The sequence below is a fragment of the Carassius carassius genome, chromosome 11 (genome assembly GCF_963082965.1).
Source record: "Carassius carassius chromosome 11, fCarCar2.1, whole genome shotgun sequence".
Taxonomy (NCBI): Eukaryota; Metazoa; Chordata; class Actinopteri; order Cypriniformes; family Cyprinidae; genus Carassius; species Carassius carassius.
In genome coordinates, this window is record NC_081765.1 from 21,867,724 (window position 1) to 21,891,403 (window position 23,680).

General features: G+C 37.4%; 1 protein-coding gene across 3 annotated transcripts in view; it reads right to left on the minus strand.

Annotated features, from left to right (window-relative positions):
- Positions 1 to 1,491: 1,491 nt before the first annotated feature.
- LOC132153018 (fibroblast growth factor 14-like) overlaps positions 1,492 to 23,680 on the minus strand; it is a 142,043-nt gene continuing 119,854 nt past the window's right edge. For all 3 annotated transcript variants that reach the window (XM_059562123.1, XM_059562122.1, XM_059562121.1), the window contains exons 4-5: positions 6,015 to 6,213; positions 1,492 to 4,395 (exon numbers count right to left, since the gene is read on the minus strand). In XM_059562123.1, coding sequence (XP_059418106.1) covers positions 4,256 to 4,395; positions 6,015 to 6,213 — 339 coding nt within the window. In that variant the 3' untranslated portion in view covers positions 1,492 to 4,255. The remainder of the gene's footprint in view (positions 4,396 to 6,014; positions 6,214 to 23,680) is intronic.

Here is a 23,680-nt window from a genome sequence, read left to right on the forward strand (position 1 = left end):
CCTATATATAATCCATATTTTTCCCTTACAAAAATTAACCATGCTTTTATTAGCCTATATAAAAGTAAAATAACCTTCAGTAATTTTTTTTTTTTTTTTTTTTGCAAATGGATTTGTATTTATTTTTAAATAAATACATTTGTAAAATAATTTTACATTTTTGGTTATCACAGTTAAACAATAGTAACCATTTTCTCTGGATTTATAGTTAAATATTAAAATGTTAATTTTCCTAAGGGCTGTGTTGTTGTCTGTTGTAGCTCCCCCTAAACCTATAAAAAAAAATGTGCATTTTTTTCAGCTAAATTACTACTGTAACATTACAACAGATAATAATGATGTCCTTTATATAGTATTTTGAGTGATGACTGATGAGCAACGTGCTGCTGCTTGATTAAATAAATAAAAAAACAAAGACAAAAAAGCATCTTTACAGATGAAACTGACCTGAAACCCTGAACAGGAGTTCTGCTTCTCTGCTCCAGCTGTCCACTCTATTCTTTCTTTCTCTCTCTCTCTCTCTCTCTCTCTCTCTCTCTCTCTCTCTCTCTCTCTCTCTCTTTCTCTTTCTCTCTCTCTCTCTCTCTCTCTCTTTCTCTCTCTCTCTCTCGCATTGATTACTCTGAGTCTGATCCAAACCGTTTGGCGGAGGCGCGGAGAGCGCGCGAGTCATGACCAACACTTCATGAATTATTAGAGATTTAATTATCAAATGGCGGATTCGCAAATGATCGCTTTAGTACATTCGGCAGGCAATTATACAATAATGATATTAAATAGTGGGCAAAATCGGCTGCCAGGTCACCGGGAATTGTCCCGGTTCTCCCGGTGTCCAGTCCGCGCCTGATTTCCACAGACACGCAGAATGTGGAAGTCATATATTGCATTTTTGGGGCTTAATATTCACAGACACTAGTCCATGTCATGTTTTGATTCAAGTGTACTGACCTACTTTTGATTTAGTCATCCAAAATGTGGAATATGAAAAATGTGTATAATAATGCTTGCATAGATTATTGACTGACACATAAGCAGTAAAAGGAGAGGATAAGAACATTATATTATTATTCAGGTTGCTGTTTTTCAGAGCTCTGCTTGTGTGCGATATTTTTATGACCCTATTTTATGTACAGTAAGTTCTATGTGAGAAAAAAAAAATTTAAACAGCCTGATCCCAACAAATTTAACATGCTCTGAAATGTCATCAGAATGAGAAAGCTATTTTTTGCAATCGAGCTAAACAAATGTAGAATTATTTCTTGTCTTTTTTATTTCTATGGTAACTGTGATATGTAGGGCCTGTTTGCCTGCAAAATGTTAAAGATTTTTTAATGAAATTGTAAAAAAAAAATACAAATAAAAATTTTATAATGGTATATTATATCGACCCAAGTAATTATAAAAATAAAACAAACAAAAAATAGACCCTATTACATGTTAATATATGTATATATTGCACAAATATTGCATTGAATTGGTTAGAGATTTCAGTACACCTTTATATAAATATTTTATTCAATATGTTGTATCTGTGTATACAACAAACACAAACTGTACAGTGCAGACAAACTCATTGCATATATGTATGTAAAATTAGCAGAACATACCAACAGTCCATGATACACATAGCCTACAACATGCAGTTCATATATGCCACCCTCTTCCCATGCAACAGATGAAGTAACTGTCAAATCAATGTTCAAAACCAATCAACAGACAATGGAGACCTTCCTTCACCACTGAAAATCAGAAATACGGAAAAAACACAGAAACGATCAGCGTTTGCTCATTACAATTTAATGACGTCACGCACACGACCTGAATGGAACCAAACAAACACAGACATTTGAAAGAGGAAAAAACAAGCGAACATACTAACTAATGCACACATACTCACCAGTCACTTACAAAAATAAATTCAACCTTCCTAAAACCAGTCCACTGGTCTGCAGGGCAGCTAAAGCCCAGCATGTAGAGCTCATTGGAGTGAGTGATTTGTTTCGTGTGGAAGTGGGACACCAGCCTGGAACTAATTTCAAATATGAAGCTACCTTTCCTGTATAGTACTGCATCTCATTCTAGCATTAAATTCGACTTTGTACATACAAATATTAAGTCTAATGTGCTTGAACATCTAATATGAAACTAGCTCAAAATCCCAATAAATGAAAATATAGGTCTTCAATTGAAGTGTAGAATATATTTGTATTTAGCAGCATAGCCTTGGTCTACTTCATAACATTCTAAACAGTATTCATCATTCAAACTATGAAAACTGTTAAAGCAAGACAGGCTTCATGTCAGCTCAACTGATAATTGGCTAAGTAGATGTGAGTAGATGACGATTTCAAACGCAAAGTGCCATGGTCTCAATCCAGAGTATGAGAGAGCCTTATATAATCATGCCCATTCAGTGTAGCCCTATGGCTCAAACTAGCTTTAAACATTTCTAGCCATCCCATACTTTGGTCCTTGAAAAGACGCATGCAGGTAATTAGTAATAGGTACCCCGGTCTTATACTAAATGAACAATCGAAGTGAAGGATATCATTTGTAATCTCTTCACGTTTTAATTGAAACGATTAAAAAGTCGAGACAATTGTTCTTCATGATGAACCCTAGTCACAGTGAGGACAAAAACCGAAGTGAGGACTGCCATCCTCAGAGTTACTTAAATTGTTCGGCTGGATTCTCGTGTTTACGTACTTTGGTAACAATCAACTTCTGTGTGTTTGTGGATTAAGTTGCTACTGAATTTGTTTGTGTGTGTCAGTGTCTGGGGCATGAGGCACCTTTAACCCAGCACAGACTGGGTACATGTTTTTGCATGCTGGGTTAGAGGTCATCACAGGCACAGGATGAGTAGTACTGGACTCTGCATGCTGAGCTAGGAAACCCCCTCTCATTTCAGAATCTCTGATAATATCTGGTAGTTAAAAATCTATTAATTTACTTTTATTTTCATTTTTTTATTTTTTTTTTATTTGTATACAGTGAAAACATTGTTATAGAAGCCATTTCTTGCACTGCGTCAGCGCTGCAAGAACAGAACATAATACTAACCTTGGCCATGCCTTTGCTGAACAAAATGGGTGTGCAGCCAATAGTAATGGTGCCTACTTACATTGAGCCATTTAACTGCACAGGCCTGAAGTAGACTGTATTTATCTACGGCTGCCGCTCTTGTCACATTTAAGGTGCTCACCAGAATTAGCCCATAGTTCAGAGGAGTCAGCATGTCAAAGTGGGGCCTTGACCAGAGGCCTACAAGGCCTATAGATATTCCTAGAGCCCACGCTCTAAATTAAGAGCAAAGAAAAGTGGAAATTCACCTAGTTACTGGGGTTGAAACCAATTTACACCGTACTAGATAGTGATATGTACTCTATACACCTTCCCCAGCACATGCCAACTCCTTGTGTTGGACTGCTGCGGGCATGACTTGTGCATTCGCCGGCATACTTGTGTCCCTTTCTAGACATTGCAAGAAGAAGACACGAGTACTGAACCTTGGATAATGCATTTGATTTTCTTTAGGAGGCTCCATCCCCTTGAAAGATTGATGTCTCTTGACCATTATCAACATGAAAGGACTTTGTGGAAAATCCATCATTGTGGTTGAATGACTGCACACTAGAACACATTGCACACTGCCCCGATAACAAATTTCGTAAGTAACCGACAAAAGGGAAAGATTTGGAAATTCGAGCAAGAGAGACTGGGGGACACCTAGAAAGAAGGAGACACAAGAGCGTACTTGATAAAAAAAACAAGTTGAGGATTCTAATCCATATATGTATATCTTTACAGTATTACCCCAGAGCGTAGCTGGTCTTACTGTGAATATAGAAAATACATTTGAAATGTATGGTCTCTGCTGCGACAGGGTTCAAGAAAAGGGTTGTAATGGGTGACTGTTAGCAGGCTAAGAACCGCCACACAAGCGCCTGCGGTTTTCGATTACAGAAAAAACAACAGCTTTATTGTATGACAAAAGGCATTCCATATCAGTTAGGGCATTCCTTGGTGAAAGTTTAGCTGGTTTATCCAGTTGCATCCTCCTACGTGCACAGCTGACCACTCTCCCGGAGCCAGTCCGTCGTCGAATTAGATCGGAACAGTCAGAGGAGTGAAGGGGGATGAAGGGAACAGGGAGGAGAGAGCAGAGGATACCTGGATCTGATCCACAAACATGGCGAATCTGACAAAAGGAGCACGGCTCTCCCAGGCTGAGCATGGCCGAGATGGGATCTGGCTATGTGGTGGGCTTGGTTTCCTTGCTGACAGGTTTGCCTCCGTTCATGATGGCCGGCTCTGTGCTTTTACTGGGAGGCACGGCAGGTTTGGGCACAGTCTCCCCCACGTCATGCAATGATGGCTCTCGGTACATAGCGACTGCAAAAGACATTAGAGGGCAAAAGTCAGGCAGGTAACCACAATCTCTCTAATTGGAAATAATTTTGGGGGCCGACCAGGAAAGTGACTAAATAATAATTACATCTAGGATAGTTTCCCCCAACTAAGTCTCATTTCGAAACCTGAAAATTGGCTAAAAAGACAACATTCACTATGGAAACTTTGACAGGACATGTGCACGTGTGTCAAAGTGCGGACAAGTTGTCAGCTGGGCTCAACCATTTCCTTAGTTGTGATGGGCAGATGGTCTGATCTCTCAGGAGGCATTTGACTAGGTTCACTGCTTCACGTAAGTTCAAACTTACTGTATTGTTAGCAGTGCCGCTACTGGTGCTGGCTGGTGCTACAGTATTAGCCAAGAAATAATAAACACGACAGGATGAGAGACTGGTCTAAAATGTGGGCATCTGTACATGGATATAAAGCATTTCACAGACAGAAACGGGCCACACATCACTGCAAATTACACCTCAAACTGTATATAAAGCATCAATCTCACGCTAGCCAGACAAATTTTACAGTGTGGCAATAAAAGAGCTGTAAGAAATATTTGAAAGGACAGGTTGTCCATCATAAGGGTACGAAGGTGGGTCTTAGATATGTGGTGCTGTGAAATAATGTTTATTGAGTTTTTAATCATTTTCTAATCAGATAATGAATTATACATTTTGATTTGACATCTGTTGTGTTCCATAATCCTACAATATTTGAACAATATAACAGTTTTCACCCAGGATTTTACCCAGAACATAACTAACAACCCTGATTTTGCTGATTACAGTGTTTCTTAACCAATTTTAAAATTTCTAATTTCAATTCTTTTGAAAGGAAGGAAGGTATGGTGAAGATGTTCAATTCACACCTGGCACAGATGTTGTACAGCCCCATGGGAACACAGTTCGGATGGTGAAGTTGCGTAATCACTGACCAATGACACTCCTCCCTCTTTTCTTGGTTTTCTTGAGTCAATATAGGACCGCTCACATTATGCTAAACTCTGTCTGGCCCCATCAAGAGACTATGATTCAGTGTCAATCAGACTGTCTCTCAATTCATTTGAGACTGCTGTCCCCTTCCTCTCTTTTCACCTCTTCTTACATTATCTCCTCTTGCTCTTTCAATGTCCTCCTCCTCTTTTCTCCTCTGCTCTCCTCTCCTCATCCTACATCCTCTCCTATTCCTTTCCAATCATCTGTCATCCTCCTCCGCACTTACGCTCTCATCTTTATCTCTTCTTCCTAATCTCTCTTGTCTTCTTCTACCTCCTCCATCTTTGTAGTTGTTTGTATTAAACGTTTTGAAAACATGAACCTTGTACTGGAGATTTTTTGTGTGTGGGTTTTCAATAAAAATTATGTATGCTGTCATTTTTATTAAGGCGATGAAAATGTACAGCCTGATTTGGAAACGTGTTCAGATGCCTGTGTTCCTTGTTTTGAAACCTTGACCTTGTGTGTAAGCCATTTGAGGAAAAACTGTAAAAAGGCATCAAGCTCAAGCCTATCTCTCAGGGACTTGGGCACTTCATTACCATTCTGCCAGTGTCACAGTGACCTCGATGTTAACCATTCTCTTGAGATTTTCACAGCATGCTTTACCTTCTAATGGCTTGGGCAGGAAGTGAGCAGCTGGTTTAGTTTTCTTCACCCGGTTCCCCTTCATGGCCTGGCCATCTTTATTTAAGCCAAGAAACCATGCTCTCCCCGACTCCTGCTGCCTATACAGCATGGATGAGTAGATCACATAGTAGTTTTCAAACACAGACTCTTTAAACTTGCATTCCGGCGTAAACAATTCCTGTAAGAAAGAGAGACAAAAGAGGATTGGTGTGGGATTTAAAAGAAAAAGGGTTCAATAAACTTTACAAATTTCAAAATATCTTCACATGAATAAATGAAATAAATTAATCTTTAATTAAAACTACTTTTATCACTTTTGTATAGTAAAGTATAGATTATATCTCTTTACCTAATTTATACATATATATATATATATATATACTATTATTACCTATATTAATAATGCATCAATTTAGCATTTTCATTTCTATTGCATCTTACAACCCCCTCCAGTTCCATCACAAACCCCTAAGCGTTTGCAAAATCAGGACTGGGGAACCCTGATTATCACATACAGTTTTAAGTCAGATGAGGGACATTTCCTAGTAATCAGAACCGCTATTGAAAAGACTCAATAGACACTTCTGTCTTGTGCAGCGTGTGCGTTATGGTGTCCACTCCAAATAACATGTATATGATGTATATTGTTTAATTAACCGAATAGAAACTGCAAACACAGATGCTTCCCAAAATAATATTCAAAATCCTGAACATTTTCCTATTATTCTGTATGCATGGTGAGGCACTGCAGGTCTGTCTGCTGATACCCGAATGAGCATACAGACAAAATAATTGGCCCCAAGACAAAATGTGATATTCGCTCATGACAAATTAATCTCTACTTTCACCTTCACTCTAGGTGCCATGCTCAGCCATGCAAAGTCTATTATTTTCTTCAAATATCCATATCCAGTTGCACAATCCACACTCTGGCAAGGGCATTCCAACCTTTTCTTAACCATCTTTTCAGCACATCTGACTGCACACCTAAAAAGAAACTCGGAGCAAATTGTGGGCATACTGTACTCCCACACTTCATTTGGCTCCACAAAATTTCAATTTGCAGTTCATTTGAAAAGTTTAGGATCATGCCAGACTGTGAATCTAGCAGGAGCAGTAAACATTATCTGTAAATATTAAATCTAAAAACAATTTCTCAAAATGAACATGGTTTTCTCTCTATTCAAACTATAGTTGTAAATCTGGTTAAAATGCATATTTTCCTAAACATCTCACACTTTATCTAGAACATTATACTCCACCAGATTACAATAAAAAAACAGGACAGCTGTCACACAGAAAGAGATCTTTTTGGCTCTGTTTATTTGCTTTCAGATTTACACTATATGTCATATAGCATTATCACTAAAATAATTAAAATATAGCCATTATAACAATTTCAATGATTTACTAAAATAAAAACTCACTATGTATGTACAGTAGCAACTATATATATATATATATATATATATATATATATATATATATATATATATATATATACTGTATAATTATTGCATTCTGACTGATTTAAGGATTTTAAAATATTGCAGTACACAGTCTTCTCCAAAAGGTTTTAATATGACCAGTGAAATCCATTCATCTGCTCTGTATAACCCATTATTTGGTGCCATCTGTAAACACTGTGTATATTGCATTACCCTGCAAATAATTGCATGGATTAAAGCTTCCAGGCTTGCTGTCAATTCCATAACTCCACCACTTCAATAATCCTAGGAGCACTTCTCTCTATTGGTAAATAAAACCAAAACTATCATTTATAAATCTACAAGTTCCATTAACACCCATCATTAAACTACACATTAAAGACCTCATGTCTGAATAAGACAGCAAGTTCTAAATGCATAAATATGTGTCTCTTCTAAAAGTCTCTTCTAATTGACAATTGAGGCTGATTTTACAGTAATATACCTCCTAAATACTATTTTTGGCGAAAATAATACTGATGAATATGAGATTTAATGTCTCATATATTTAAAATTGTCAGTAAATCAAAAATTTTAATCCACTAAAATATGTAATAAAGAAAGTTAAACCTACTTTCTCCCAGTATATTTTTTCAAAAGATATTAAGAACCACCAATAGAATTGCTCTTGGAAAAATATTACTCAAAAATGCTAAATTGTATTAAATTGAAGCCCTCATGGTTTATTTTCAGCTGAGGGAAAAGCATTTCCACAGAAATCCTTCCTGCATATTATTTCTTTAAAAAATTTCTTGTCAACCCCAGACAAGGTACTTGGTTAGAAAAAGAGTAGAGACAGGAACTAAGTGGCATGTTAGTCAGATGCAATGGCAGAAGAAACGGAATGAAATTGCATTATGTAAGGGAGTTAAACTTGGATGTGTTTTGGAGGGCTATCTTGCACCCTTGATTAAACATTAAAAGTTGACTTCATTGACTGCATGCTAACCAAGGGCTTTAAAACAAACCGGATCCTAGCAACTGTTTTGTTTTTTCATCACAGAATGCATCACTCCTTGCCAAATAAATATATTAGAAATATAAAAGGGTAAAAGTGTTGTAACCAAACACAGCTTTGTACCCAAAAGCAGAACACAGACTAAAATTACGCAAATAAAATTCATTTATTGCCAAAATCAAGCAACACAATCCATCTCTTTTGCTGCTGAAATTTGTTGGCTGAGGTGAGCTGGAAACTAAACAAGAGTTGGCAGAGTTGAGTGAGTAATTTGTTGGTCGGATATGGCAGGCAAAATGCAGGGTGAATGCAGGTGGAGTGAGATCTGAAGCACAGAAGAAACAGAACTAGAGCTCCAACAAAACACATAACACAAAAACTGGTCTAAAGACACTGGGAGGCCTTAGCATAGTACCACATAAACAGACTGAACGATCTAGCAGAGAATGGTTGTAGACCCAGGGTTTAAATACTGGCAGATGAGTTGATTGGCAGTATTTGAGTCACTTTCATCAATCAGCCACAGAGAGGAGTGTATAGCCATGCCCCAGGATACACCAACTCACAGACACACAAAAATGGAAAAACACAGCTGGCCAAAAAAAATCTAAATCCCTGACAAAAAGGTCAATTTTTCAGTCATTTTATAAGCCATTCTTATCACACAAAAGTGCTAAGTTGAGTTTGCCTAGAATTCAGAATGCACAGTAATGCGGTAAAAGCATGGGCGTAGGTTTGGTCACAGCTTTGGTGGGGACACCCCCATATCCCGACCCCCCCCCCCCCCCCCCCCACCCGGAATTCTTTAATGGTGATTTCCATTTTATTTTAGACTGTTGGCAATACAGAATATCACAATACAGAAGTGAATCTACTTCAACTCATTATATTGTATCCTGACCCCGATATACCATCCTGTATACTGTCCCTAAAGAGCTAGTATAACTGTATAATCTCAAAAATGCACTCTCAAAAGAAAAAAACAACTGAGACTGTGTAAGCTGAACAACCAAACATTTATTAACATAAATTATTATGTACATTAGTATTTACACTAACAAAAATACTCTGCAACAAGGAAACAAATCTAAATAAATATAATAACCTTTTTCTATTATAAACACTATTTACCCTCCAGTACACTCACGTTTATGTTGACTGCAAGATCCTAAGTTAAGGTACAGGCTAATTGACATTCAGTTACTTGCTAACGTAGCATTCTATCATCCTGGGAAACATACTATCACCAGTTAATACTATTTTCCACAGTAGAATCTTCATTTGAAAGCCTAGTCAGTCAATACTGCTAGTTTATTTATGTGGCTAGCTAGTTATTTTGCCTACTTACACTCTGACTCTGCTTTATGAAAAAACTTCTTATGTCCCCTTTTTTCTTCTTGGGTGGCATCTCCAAATTACAAAAAGGGGCAAAAAAAACGGAATATTAAAATGTTTTTACTCTGGCCTTTGTATGTGGCAGAGAGACAGCCCTGGTAACTTACCGTTGGCGTCGTCAACATGCGCACACACACACACACACACACCACCCGCTCGCTGCTAGTGCAAGCACAGAAGTAGTCCCGGCCCGCGTGTGTAGCCTGTCAGATACCCCGCCGCCAATCAAATTACGGCGTTTATTGTACTGTCGTCGTCCTGGCCGTTAGAATCGATCCAAATAGCAGTGCAAAGATCCAAATAGCAGTTCAAATGAGCTTGCTAAATATTGGTGGGGACAAATTTGTAATTTCAAAATATTGATAGGGACTAGTACCTAGCGTCCCCCCCTAAACCTACACCCATGGGTAAAAGTGTGTGCAAGTGTAATCAACTAAATTACATAAAGAACAGAAATGTCCAAATAGAAGGAAATGGTCACACTTTAGTAGTTTGGGGACCAATCTTCACTATTAACTAACTATTAAGTACGTTTTCTGCCTCCTAATTTGCTACTTATTAACACTTAGTAAGGTAGTTGTAAAGTTTAGGTATGGGCTAGGGTTAAGAGACAAAAAATATGGTTATGCAAAATAAGGTTAGTCAACAAGTTAATGTTGAGAACTGGTCCCTAAACTAAAGTTTTACCCCCTAATCCTACCCAGTATCAAACTTAACAATTAACCTACCTTACTATTAATAACAGCCCAAGCTCATTCGAAACCCAACCCTAAACCTACCCAATAGTGTTAACAAATGCAAAACTGATATAAAAATGCATTTGTTGATACAACCGTGCCATTTGAACTTCCTTATATGCAGGTCTGAACTGTTTTGTCAAAGCATAGTTTCACAGGATTTGTACTGGAGCTATTCACCACACAAGTGCAACTCCATACTGTGTGAGCTACCAAACAAACCTACTGAAAATGAAAACCCATACTTATAAAGCTGGATATGTGACGCTAACGTTCAAAAGTATCAGTTCTGAAATCTCGCAGCATGTTAAAATTGTTTTGAATATATAACATAATATTCCTCAAGTAGTTGTGCTAAAAGTAGGCTTCATTAATCGAATCTGAATGTTGTTTTACTAATATTTATTTCAACTGGAAACTGCAGCAATTCTTATATATAGCTAAGTTTTTTCAGTTTTGCTGAAATTTATTTAGAGGCACGTATTACGAATGAGCCTATGTTGATTAATAGGCAGCCATAATAGTGTGACCATTATTCACCCCTTTCTTAGACTGCATAATACATTAAACAACATAAATGTTATGAAAAATCTTTTTCTTTCATCTTAGAAACTTTGCAACTTTCCATTTTCAATTTATTATGAATGAATGAATGAATGAATGAATGAATGAATGAATGAATGAATGAATTGTGGGCAGTCATATCACCCTGTTACCCAAGTCTGGTTACCCATTTTCTAGGTTAGAACGTGGATGGGAGATCTCCTGAGAAAACTATGTTGCTACTGGAAGAGGTTTCAGTGAGACCAGCAGGGGGTGCTCACTTGTGGTCTGTGTGGGTCCTAATGCCCCAGTATAGTGATGGGGACACTATACTGTCAAAAAGCACCATCCTTCAGATGAGACGTTAAACCTCAGAGGTCCTGACTCTCTGTGGTCATTAAAAATCCCAAGATGTCCTTCGAAAAAGAGTAGGGGTGTAATCCCGGCATCCTGGCCAAAATTTGCCCATTGGCCTTTGTCCATAATCATGGCCTCCTAACCATCCCCATCCCCACTTATTGGCTTCATCACGCTGTTTCCTCTCCACCAAAAAGCTGGTGTGTAATGGGCATTCTGGCTCAATATGGCTGCTGTCTTATCATCCAGGTGGATGCTGCACACTGGTGGTGGCTGAGGAGATTCCCCCTTCCATGTAAAGTGCTTTGAGTACCCAGTAACGAATTATTATTATATTATTGAATGGAGACAGAGTGACATACAAACAGACTGCTTACAATCCACCACTCATGACTCCAATTTCACAAATAATTTTATTGCTCTTAAAAATGTTCCAATAATTAAACAGACTATAAACAGAGATGTGCAGTCATTTGGTAATTTTGACATCCTTCGATATTGTGGACTCCAATCCGGTCTCAATAAACCTATTGTTTAATTCTTGTTTTTGTCTCTCTCCACCTGTTGTGTTTTTATCACAAGCAGAATTTAGAAACACTAAAGTGATACTGACAGCTAATTGGTTTAAAGGTTACTGCTGGTAATGATTGGTCATTTATTTGGAAGGAGGCATTTTTGAGCTGCATTTTTTGCTAACAACATTTCATCATAAGCATATCTAATCTGATTGGTTAACTTACATATTAGAAGAGCTTATTCTATGTGTTAATTACAAAGTCTATAGAATACCCAAGACGTGTCACTCGTATAGTTTTAAATAGGGGAAAATGCAATGCTCAATATGGCCACTTTATCAAAGAAAGCCCCACCTTCTAAGCAAAAGAGCCAATCGCTAATCGGTTAAGTCATCGTCTGCTAGAAGTCCCGGTTGCTATAGAAACAGTCAGCATTCTGGAGATGCAATGGCTGGGTTAGCCTGAAAAATAAGCCTTTTTTTAATGTAATGCTATTGGAGCATAAGAAACAACATTTATGAGACTGTTGTTGTCAGATTTCATTGGTGATTTCAAATCTGAAATTTAATAATAAGCTTGGCAAACAGTTTTGGAGAATTTGATGTTTTCCCATTCAAAGAGACAGTAGCTGTACTTTCATGCCCGAGAGGCATTTCAAAGATTGCTGCCGAGTGAAATTACTTGTCTGAAAGGGAGTTTGGTTAATTCATACCTAGTGCACATAAAAAATTGCTAATTTTTTTTTTTTTTTTACTTTTTTTGTAATGATTTTTTTTTTAAAGTTAACTTAAAACTTAACTTACAACCATCTTTATAAAATATATACATCTGAATTACAAAAAAAAAAAAAAAAGACTAAAGGAACAATTAATTGTATTGTTTTAGCATTACATTTATTTAGACTGCAGTTTTGAGCAGGCTAAACCTCCTTTGATACTAAACTTGATAGCTGACTGCAAACGTCTCCCATGGGTCGGCACAAAGAGAGCCGGTGGTCAATACAATGAAAGCTTTATTTAATTTTACATCCTGGCCAACAAATTAGACTGGTGATATGTGACACACTGTCTAACTTTGATCTCTGACAGAAAACACTATGAGGAAGAGACAATCCATGCTTTTAACCACCTTCTGCCGATGCTCTTTTCTTGACAGCTCTTCCTTTTCACAGCCTACTATTAAAACAGCAAATACCTTTCTATCGTGTAACCATGGTAACGCTTGAAAGGCTCCTGCCTAGCAATTAAGTTTTTTTTCTTGTCTTTCTTTTTTATTTTGTTGAATAGAGACACCACTATTTTTTGTATGGGTTTCATAAGTACCTATGTGAAACAATTCAAAATGGGCAGGGTTGATGATCTCAGCAGAAGCATGTTGAGAAGTTAATTACTATGAAATAATTAGAGGACTGTAACTAAAAACTTAAATATAGGTCCTCTGGCATTTCACTGGACTATCAACCGATCTCCTATGAATGTTCAAATGCTCCAAAATATTCTCCAAATTTGCATCTAAAAACTGATGAAATGACTGAAAAAGGTCATTGCTGAACAGATATTAAAGAAAATGAGATGAAAAAGGGGTAGAAAGAAGCAGCTTGGAAGGAAGAGTTGATCTACTGCACCTTGCATTCATTCTGCTTTGAATGTGTGGCCGTAATTGACCTTGGCCAGTGCCAGAAAGGCCAGTTTACTTCAGACAGATAATCAACCCATCCCTCAGAGAGCAGACAGAGAGGGATGGGGGAAAGAGAGGGAGAGCAAGGAGTGAAAAGACAGAAGTGAGAGAAAAGAAAGGTTAAGGGAGGCTGGGCTGAACTACTGTAGGACTACAAAAAAAAAAATAAGACAGGGGGAGACAGAGCACAAGAAAGCGAGTGAGACGTGCAAAAATGTGGCAGGCTGGGCTCCCTCGTGCTGGCCTTCCAAATCATATCTCACCCACAGAGAAAATTTGGAAATTGTTTAATGTTAACGGTTGAATCAAGTCTATTAATATTGAAGAGACTGAGCTTCCCTTACATCTCTGCTCATGTTGAAACATCAAAAGAGAGCCACATAATATGAGCTTCACTGATTTTCCTCAACCAAGCAAACAACAGAAAGGATGCTCTTAAATATGGATGGTTCATAAATATGTATCTTATCGGCAGGCTCTGATGAACCTCTTGGCAACATGGGCGTCTTTTCATGAGGAATGATAAGGTAGGGCCACGAGAGGCTTTTTGATGGTTTTGTGCTCATGTAATCCAGCAAATGCAGTGCAAACAAAAGGAGGCATATCGGAAAAAACAGCTTGTCCCTGTTAAAATTCGAGACGAGGGGGTGGAGCTTCAAGCACAGCAGTTTGTAGCTGTGTCCCAATGTGAAGTGCACGGACTCCGAAGTGCGCATTAAAGTGTGATTGCATCACAGCAGCGTGACGAAGGCTGACCCAAACTGAAGTGTGCAGACTCCGAAGTGTACATTTGAAGTGTGATTGTCCCAATTCAGGATGCACCCTCCGAAACTGCATTCCAAAGCTGATTGTGTCACCGCGGCGCGACAAAAGCTGACATAATTGGAAAGCGACTTCAAATGCACCCTCAGTTTCCCAGGAAAATGAAGTGCACATCTGATGAACACTTCGCAACCAACCAAATCCCAAAATCACTTGCATGCAGATGACAATGGTGTCTATATTTAAAAAACACAGCAGGTGAGAATTCTGTGGGGGAATTCACATTGAAATGTAAGTATTGTGTTTTCATTTACTCAAATACCTAGCGAAACAAGTGTTAAAAGCCAGGGTTTTAAAAAAAAAAAAGCCCACAAGCTATGGGCAATAGTCTTTCCCTTTGCTGTGTTTTTGTAGGGCTGTCATGCAAGATAAGTCTATAAATGTTTTAACCAAACTTTAGCACTTCAGTATTTTGTATGCACAGCTAGCTGTCATATTTTTTAATGTTAAGACTGCAAACCTGTCTTTATTTTTTTAATTAAGTGTATCCATTTTCTCCTATTTTAGGAATATTCTGGAGAAAATGAACCTGCTGGGAAAAGACTTAAAAAATACAAAGTAAGCAAGTTACAATACATTACAAATACATTTTTGCTTAAATTCATTGTGCTGTTGTTGTTAACAGGCATGGTTTATTTGCTTTGCCTTGGAATTGCAAGTGTCCTGGGACAGGTGAGGGAGAGAGTGATGAGCTGGTGGAGATAGTCAGGAAGGACATCCAATTCCAAAGAGAGTCAGAGGAGAGAAGAGCACAGAAGATCAGGGAGAAAATGGAGGGACTGTTTTCTGTTCTTGAGAGAATGTTTAACAAATACATTATTTATTAGCCGTTCTCTATTAGCCAAAAGAAAACAGTTGAAAAAAATGGGCACATTACGTTTTTTAAATGTCATATTGTCAATGAAACAACCTAATTTCTATAGTTTATTTTTGTGAAGAAAGTTCGAAATGAAATGAATAAGTTGTATACATTATTCATTTTTGTAGTGTAATTTATTTGTTAATGAGCCTGAGTACTTTCTGTACATTTTATATTTTTGTTTTGCATATTCACGTGCAAATAAAAGAGAATTATGTATATTGTAATTTTTTTTAATGCAGCTTATAATTTTTTTCTTTTTCCACAAAACATTCTTCTATATATATTTTATTTTTGTCCTGTAAATCTTTTTTTTTTCACACATTAAAACAAATTGTTCTATATATTACTGAAAGTACTTTTTACAACTATTTACAACATATCTTAGGTTTAACATTAAAAAAAATAATAAATAAATAAAAACATTAGTTTTGAGCCCAGCCCTGCCTCCATGTGTTCTGGTGTCTTCGGGAGGTGAATCTCTTGCCGAAAGGCCAGCATCTCCTCAGGGACTTGGAGGACAAGGTGGTGGACGGTGGAATGAGACATCTCAAACACTCAAGACCACTCTGTATAATGTACCACTGGCAGAGTCAGACACAAATGAAACACCAGGGTTTAGATTGTGGCACCCATCACTGTTGCCATTCACTTCTCAGAAGATCTAGCAGCACTGTCAGGGCCTCCCTGCTCAGCCAAAACTGTTAAAAAAAACCTGTCCAGCACTGGCACATTCAACTTTATCCTGCAATACAGGGGTCTGGTCTGATTTAGGGAAAGAAGGAAAAGAGATTTTTTTTAGAACTATGGCAACATAATTAGTAGAAGAAATACTGAGATATTTTAGTAAACTACTTTTAGCAACTACTAATACCTTATTGGGAAAAAGCTACTTGTCATATTTATTACCTTAGCTAAAGGGATAGTTCGCCCAAAAATGAAAATTCCAAACTTGGAACAACTTAAGGGTCAGCAAATGATTACAGAATTGTCCTTTTTGGCTGAACTATCCTTTAAGTAAAAGTATTATTTTGCATACTCTAATATCCTTAAGGTATTGAGAGTAAAAGTAAAGGTATACAGTATCGCTCTGAAAAAAGCTAGTAAGCTAGTGTTAGGGGTTAAAGGTTATTCAATTTAAATTTAACTACTAAATTTACTGTTGGGTAGTTTAATCTACAATGCATCATGTTGTAAAAGACCATATTTTTGTAGTGCTGCTGTCTTGTGAGAAAAAAAAGAAAACGTAGTACTTCGTATTTGTACAGGTATACGTAACGAATGTACTTCATTACAGTCCATCTCTGATTATGTTGAAAATGAAAGTATCAACACAAAGGCTGCATCTGAAGGACTCGGACCGGTCATACGGATCACTGTTCAGCTGCCACAGCTACTGCTGAACATTAAGCTGTTTTTATATATACATACATACATTTATATGTACACAGTTTTATTTTTATACATAACTGCCTAAAAAATCTGGGTTGCAAACCTGTCTACATATGATCACCATGGTCAAGGCAAGGCAAGTTTATTTATATAGCACATTTCATACACAATGAAACAAGGCATACACAAGGCAATAAACTATCTAAAATAGCATTTTTGCAAGATATCAGTCAGCATTTGAACTGCTATGTGTGTGTGTGTATTTTGTAGTTTTTCATATGTATCATTACATTATTTAAGTAAGCGCCAAGCCAATACTTGCATTTAAAGTTCTAATCTGACAGTTAAGGACTTAGCAAACCAGTGTAACTTACCTGGCCTCGGTCTTGGCTAAGCCTGAGGTAAATCACATAAAAAACAAAATTAAGCAATTCTGGCTCCACCTATCCTGGTAGGAATGTCCCTCATCAGCTCTCCTCTCCCACCGTTGCTATGCGACAGAGTGCTAAATGGGAACCTCTGGTGGCGCAATTAGGAAATCCTGTGAAGGCGGAGCATCCTTCATGCACTTTAGAGGCGTGGCCTATCAAAGTCCATGCCCTTCGAAGTGTGTTCACTTAACTTTGGGACACAGCTTGTGTGTTACGGTACACTCTCTTTGGTTGCAGACATGTGAAATCAAACCATTAATTTCTGCCTCAATAATATTTATATTTACATATTATTCTACTTTTGCAAGCTCTTTGCGTACAAAATGCTACAGTGATACTTCTTGTCAGTCAACTACTGACTTGTAGTGTCGAACATGCTATTAATCCTTCCTCTCTGTCTTTCATCTCTTTGTTGATTATGATTATGAAATGATATTTTTTTTTTGGATTATGAATAGCTTAAGAGCCCATTGCATTTTGAAGAGCAGTCTAACCGCAAGCACTCCGTTCAGCCTCCCTGAAGAGAGTGACCTTTCAGGTTGTGGTCGATTTTTAACACCAGCTCCATGAAAGAAAATGTCCCTAGATTCTGAGTGCACTTTAAGTGTCTCTGCTTCAGCTCTCTTGTGTGTTTACTCAGAAACTAGGGAGAAAAAAAATCATGTGAAAACCTACAGCAAATTCTGTTTATACTGTAGGTTCTAAATCTTGAATCAAGCCTCATTTCAATGCTAACCAGATGAGAGGATCATAAATCCAACATCAACTATAGTATTGGTAAAAACAAACAAATTATTACCCTGTTGAGAATATCTCAGTGTCTGCAGTCTTGTCTGAATGATACATCATGCATAAAGCTTTAAGAACTGAGACACTAATATTGAATGGCTGGTTGTGGTCCAGTTCACACTGGCACAGGCTGGTACAGAGAGCTGAGAAGGACACCCTTACTGTAGCAGGGTCATTCTCTGAAAACAGTGCAATTTGAGTACTATGTGTGTCTCTGTGACTTACTACTGATAAATTTAACACAATACTAAACTTGATCACATTATTTGATAAGTTTAAATCAAACTGTTTAATGTGTAATGCATAAAAACATAAGAATAGAAGAATTTTATTTTTAAATGTATGTTTTTCATTAGAACATCAGCCAATTAGCATGTCCCCATTTATCAGTAATTCATTTTGTTTACATGTATTGGCCTGCGTTTGGGCATTCAATTGATCAAAAGTGACAGCAAATGCATTTGATGTAAATTGTTACAAAAAAAAAATTTAAATAAATGCTTTTCCTGTAAGAAAAATCCACACAAATAGTATACAGCAAAACTTTTTTCAACTTATAAGAGATGTTTTTTAGAGCACATAAATCAGCATATTACTCTAGACTGATTTCTGAAAGATCGAGACAATATTACTGATTTTACTGTATTTTTGATCAAATAAATGCAGCCTTAGTATAAGCATAAAAGAGTTATTTTAAATCTTTTTTTTTTTAAATTAACCTTAAACTTCTGAATGGTACTGTAACTGTACAAAAATGGAGGCATACTCACAAAAATAAAAAATCAATCAATCAATAAATAAAACCTTATTTGTTGACCACTAAACTTGTCTATGGCTATTACAGTCTGAGGTGGGAAAATATTATTTGCCTAAATTAAGCAGTAAACTTTTTTAAAAGACATGATTTAAAAAAAGATCCTGAAATTTTTAGCACAAATGGCACAATTTCCTGTGAATGACATAGTCGCAAGTCAGTCTAAGAACTCCACACAGTGCTCGCCCTTGAGGGAGATCTCAATGGATAAACTTCCTGTGAGCCAGGGCTGGCCACCAAAGAGCTGTTGATCTTTAAATTGAGGCCAGTCTGGTCTTAAAGGAGTAATCCAGCAGTCATTATTGACTAGCCAGGAGATGTGAGGTCTCTCTAACAAGCTGACAGACTGCAGCAAGGCAGTACTCGGGGCTGTGGCAGTCACACAGCGCACAATTCCCTAGCTGTCAGCCTGACAGAGATGTAGATGACACACAGTCCATTGCCTTAAGAGAGAATCATGGATTTTGCCTTTAGGCCTTCAGCTGCATCATGGGATTGATTTGAAAAATGCATCAAATATTTGTGCGGTAAACAACAGCATTTTGTCAGCTTGAGGAATCCCTAAGTATTATTCAGTGGCCAACTTTCAGACATTAATAATGCCTCAAATTGTGCAGCTTGATGTCAAGAAGTGTGCTATTTCTTTCCTATGAAGAGACTTTTCCCATAGCGTCTTAGCTAAGATGCAGTACGAGAGAACTCTCGTAAGAGAACCATAGCATTTAATATGCTGAAAATCACTGAAAACATTGTGACAGCAAGGTTTGTACAGTCAGCCGCTTTTCATGTGTTTTTAGCTCTTATTCATCCTTCAAAACAACCAACATGACTGATCTTGGGATCTGTACTGGCATTTACTTATAGAATAACTGTGTGACTCAAGAAAGCCTGTAATACCTGGAGATATATGTCAGTTAGCATCTCAATGGCAGTTGTTCTGCTTGGACTAGCGACTAGGCTGCAGGTACATGAGCTGTGACGTCAAAGGCAGCAAAGAGGGAGAACTCCATTTCACACTTTTAAGAGTCCTCTGAAGAATTCTGTTGGGATGTGGGCTTAAGCTAAAAATATAGCAGGGTTGGTTTGAACTTGTATATGCATAGACGTGTCTCCCTCATAGACAGGATTTTCCTCCAGCAGGGAATCCTGTCTGCCAGCGAGCACAGTGAGTCACCTTCCACCTCACATTCACAGCTTGTGTCAGTGTGGGAGAATGTGTGCATCTGTGTGTGTGTGTGTGTGTGTGTGTGTAAGCAAAAGTGTAAATTATTATTTCAAATCTTTCATCCAATATCTGTTTTGAATTGTTAGCCAATAGTTCCTTGAATCCTGTTTGCCAGATTCAGTACATGCAGTCTGGTTGGAGATATGCACTTTATCACAAATGAAAATCTAGGATGAAATTTGCTGGACCATACTCTTTGAAAACTTGCATTTCATTTTGTGTAGCCAAAAATACGGAAGGATATCAGGGTTTCCCACTCAAATGCTCAGGAAATTGAGGAATACTTTTTTTCACTAGGGTTACACTGATCAAGATCGGCCGATCAAATGCGCATCTCGTCAGTAAAGCCGGTTAATCAGCGGTGAATTCCATCAGGTGTGTGATTTCACATAGAGCAGCTGTTACTACACAGAGCTGTTGTTCACTGACTAGCTGCGCAAATCCACGTTCATTATCAGCGTTTATTTGCGCAGCTAGTCAGTTAACAACGGCTCTGTTTAGTAACAGCTGCTCTATGTGAAATCACGCACCTGATGGAATTTACCGCTGATTAGAGAACCAGCTTTACTGACGAGATGCGCATTAATGTTCGCCGATCTTGATCGGTGCACCCCTATTTTTCACACAACCCTAATGCGGAGACAAATAGCACAAATACTAAGCTTTATTCCACAATATAACATATCTGTTGAAACCTTTTGTTTCCCCAGATAACACAGATGGAGTCTGAGTGATATGGCTGTTCTCCAGTCAGAGACTCCAACAGGAGATATCGTTTTTCTTTGTTGTTTCAAATTGGACTTTTACACGCACCTAGGGAGTCAGACTTTGCCTTTCACTGGTCCAGATCGTTGCCCACAGAGATCTGTCAAACCTTCTACACAGAGGAATATGAACTGCACCACGGGGCATATTTAAACCATCCATCTCCACAAGTATGGGAATACCTTTCTTTGCCAGTTAAGAAGCCCCATCAGGATAACATTGCTGAAGCCCTGAGGAAAACTTGTAAATGTAAAATGTAAATGTACTGAAGTTGTGGTATAGTGTAAACATGAGAGATATTATTTTGCTGTACTGTCTTTACAGTACAATTGTGATAATGTAAAATACTAAAGGAATTGTTCACCTAAAAATCAATTCTGTTTTCCTATACTCACTCTCGTGTCTTTTCAAACCTGTTTGGCTTTTCTTTTTCTTTTTTGAAAGACAAAGAAAGAGATTAAAAAAATGTCTCAGTACTTTTGTCCATTCAATAAAAGTCAATGGCATCCATTATTGATTTGAACCCCATTAACATGTATTTATCAGTTCAGAAACAGTCTTCAAAATATATTTGTGTTCATTTTTGAATAAATTATGCCTTAAATTTAAAAATAAAAAGATCTCCCTTGGGAAAGTTAAAAATTTTTTTTAAAGGGGTCATATAATGCGATTTCAATTTTTCCTTTCTCCTTGGAGTGTTACAAGCACTTGGTGCATAAAGAAGATCTGTAAAGTTGCAAAGACTAAAGTCTCAAATCCAAAGAGATATTCTTTATAAAAGTTAAGACTTGTCCACGCCCTCCTAAAATGCTTTGCTTATACACGGCCCCACACGTCTACATCACAATGTGGGAATATTTGCATAATGCAAATGTTCACGCAAAGAAAGAAGGCGTACATTTTATTCTCGCTGTTGCCGCCGATGCCATGTCATGGAGACACTGTGTGTTTCATTGTGAAAGCAAAACTACTTAGTTTTGCCTTCCAAAAGAGGGTGATATCTGCTTTGTCATGCTTAGAGCTGATCTGTGCTGGTCGCTGAGGAAATACAGCAATTTCACGCTGTGGATCCCCAGATCGGAGTCCAGCCCGGGGTAGTCAAATGTGGTTGCCGCAAGCCCCTTGAAGTCCTTCGTCAAATCCGCCTGCCGTTCCTTACTTGCCGTCAGCCATTCCTAACTCTAGTCCCTGGCCGTTCCTCATTCTAGCCGCCGTTTGCCGCTCACTCAGTCATTGTAAGTCATTATAATCAGTAATTATGTCCCCACTGCATGCAACAAATACCTAGTTTGTAATGGTTTTTATTGTTTTTGTCCTGTGTTCTGACCAGGACATGCATCACAGTATGATGAGGGGTGTAACATTTCCGTCACACGCATGAGTAATTCAGTCAGTCACAACAGAATGGACAGCTGGCCAATCAGAGCAAACTTCACTTTTCAGAACAATGAGCTTTGTAAAATGACGCGTTTTCAGAAAGGCGGGGCATAGAAGAGAAACAATAATGTGCAGTATATGGAAAATATTTTTTTTTTTTTTACCTTAAACCGCATAATTTACACATTTTATTACACCAAATTCAAAAAATAATATGACCCCTTTAACCCTCTAAGCACCAAAGTCGCAAAATTCCGACAAGATGTCATACTTAATAAAATAGACTGTAGTTCCTAATATGGTGTAATATCTCATTTGTATTCCCATCGATTCTAGACCAACTTTATGTCATGTTCCTATTCAAAGTGTTCGAGGGAATAGTAGAGCAAGTGAGCTATCGTGTCATTGATGTGGAAGCAGTTCAGTTCGTAGCGTGCAAATAAATGGTGAGATTTGTGAGAGAAAATTGTCAAATGGATAATAAAAAGTCATACCGTGAGGATGTGTTGCAAATGTTATTTGCCGATTCATCCAATTAAAACATTTTAGGGTAATGATTCACATCTATATTTTTTAACTTGAGACAATAGTTATTTATTTTTCATTGGCTCAAGTAAAAAAATATAGATGTGAATCATTACCTTAATTTTTTTTGTTTTTTTTATTGGATGAATGAAACACTTTGCATCTTTGTTTTATTCGCACCAACATTATTTGATTTTAACATTTTGGAATAATAATTATATAGCATACTTTTATTTAGTTTCTCTGGTAAAGACATTGTTTTAAATTTAAAACCAAATTTAAAAACTAAAATACTGAATGCTGATTAAGAAACATCTTATTGAATCTGTGTTGATTGTGGTGTTTGGACTGTAGAACTATGCAGTTATTGCCTTTAATTTCACATGGTTACAATTACTCTTTTCATTTAAGGCCAGTTCTATGTAGTTTCAACCCAATTCAAAAACAAAAGCTAAATGCTGATGTCTGTACCATCTATGTTTGTATTGAATGTAGGCTACTTACTGTGCAGTTACTGCCGTTAATTTCAGATGCTTATGGTTATTGTTTTCAGTTTGGCCTATTAAACACCAAATAAACATCTTGTTTATGCACACTTTCCTTTCTTTCTTGTTTGAAAAAAAATTGGAAATCAGTATCGGAATCGGCCAGTTTGCTTGTAAAAAAAATCCATATCGGAATCGGCCATAAAAAATCATGATCGTGCATCCCTAGTATCTACTATTTCCTGAATATTATTAAATTCGATATAGCCGCCCCCGATGATGTCATAATATGCAAATTAGATACGTATATTTACACCCCACGTAAACTTTTGGTCATGCCCAACATTTTTCTAATTTACAGTATATCTCTATCTTTAAGCCCTTTCAAGCCACAAGCTTTTGAAATCTTGATGTCAAAATATTGATTTCTTTCCAAAAAACCTGGCGCCTAAATGGTTAATATCTAATCTCTTTGACAGCAATGAGATAAAA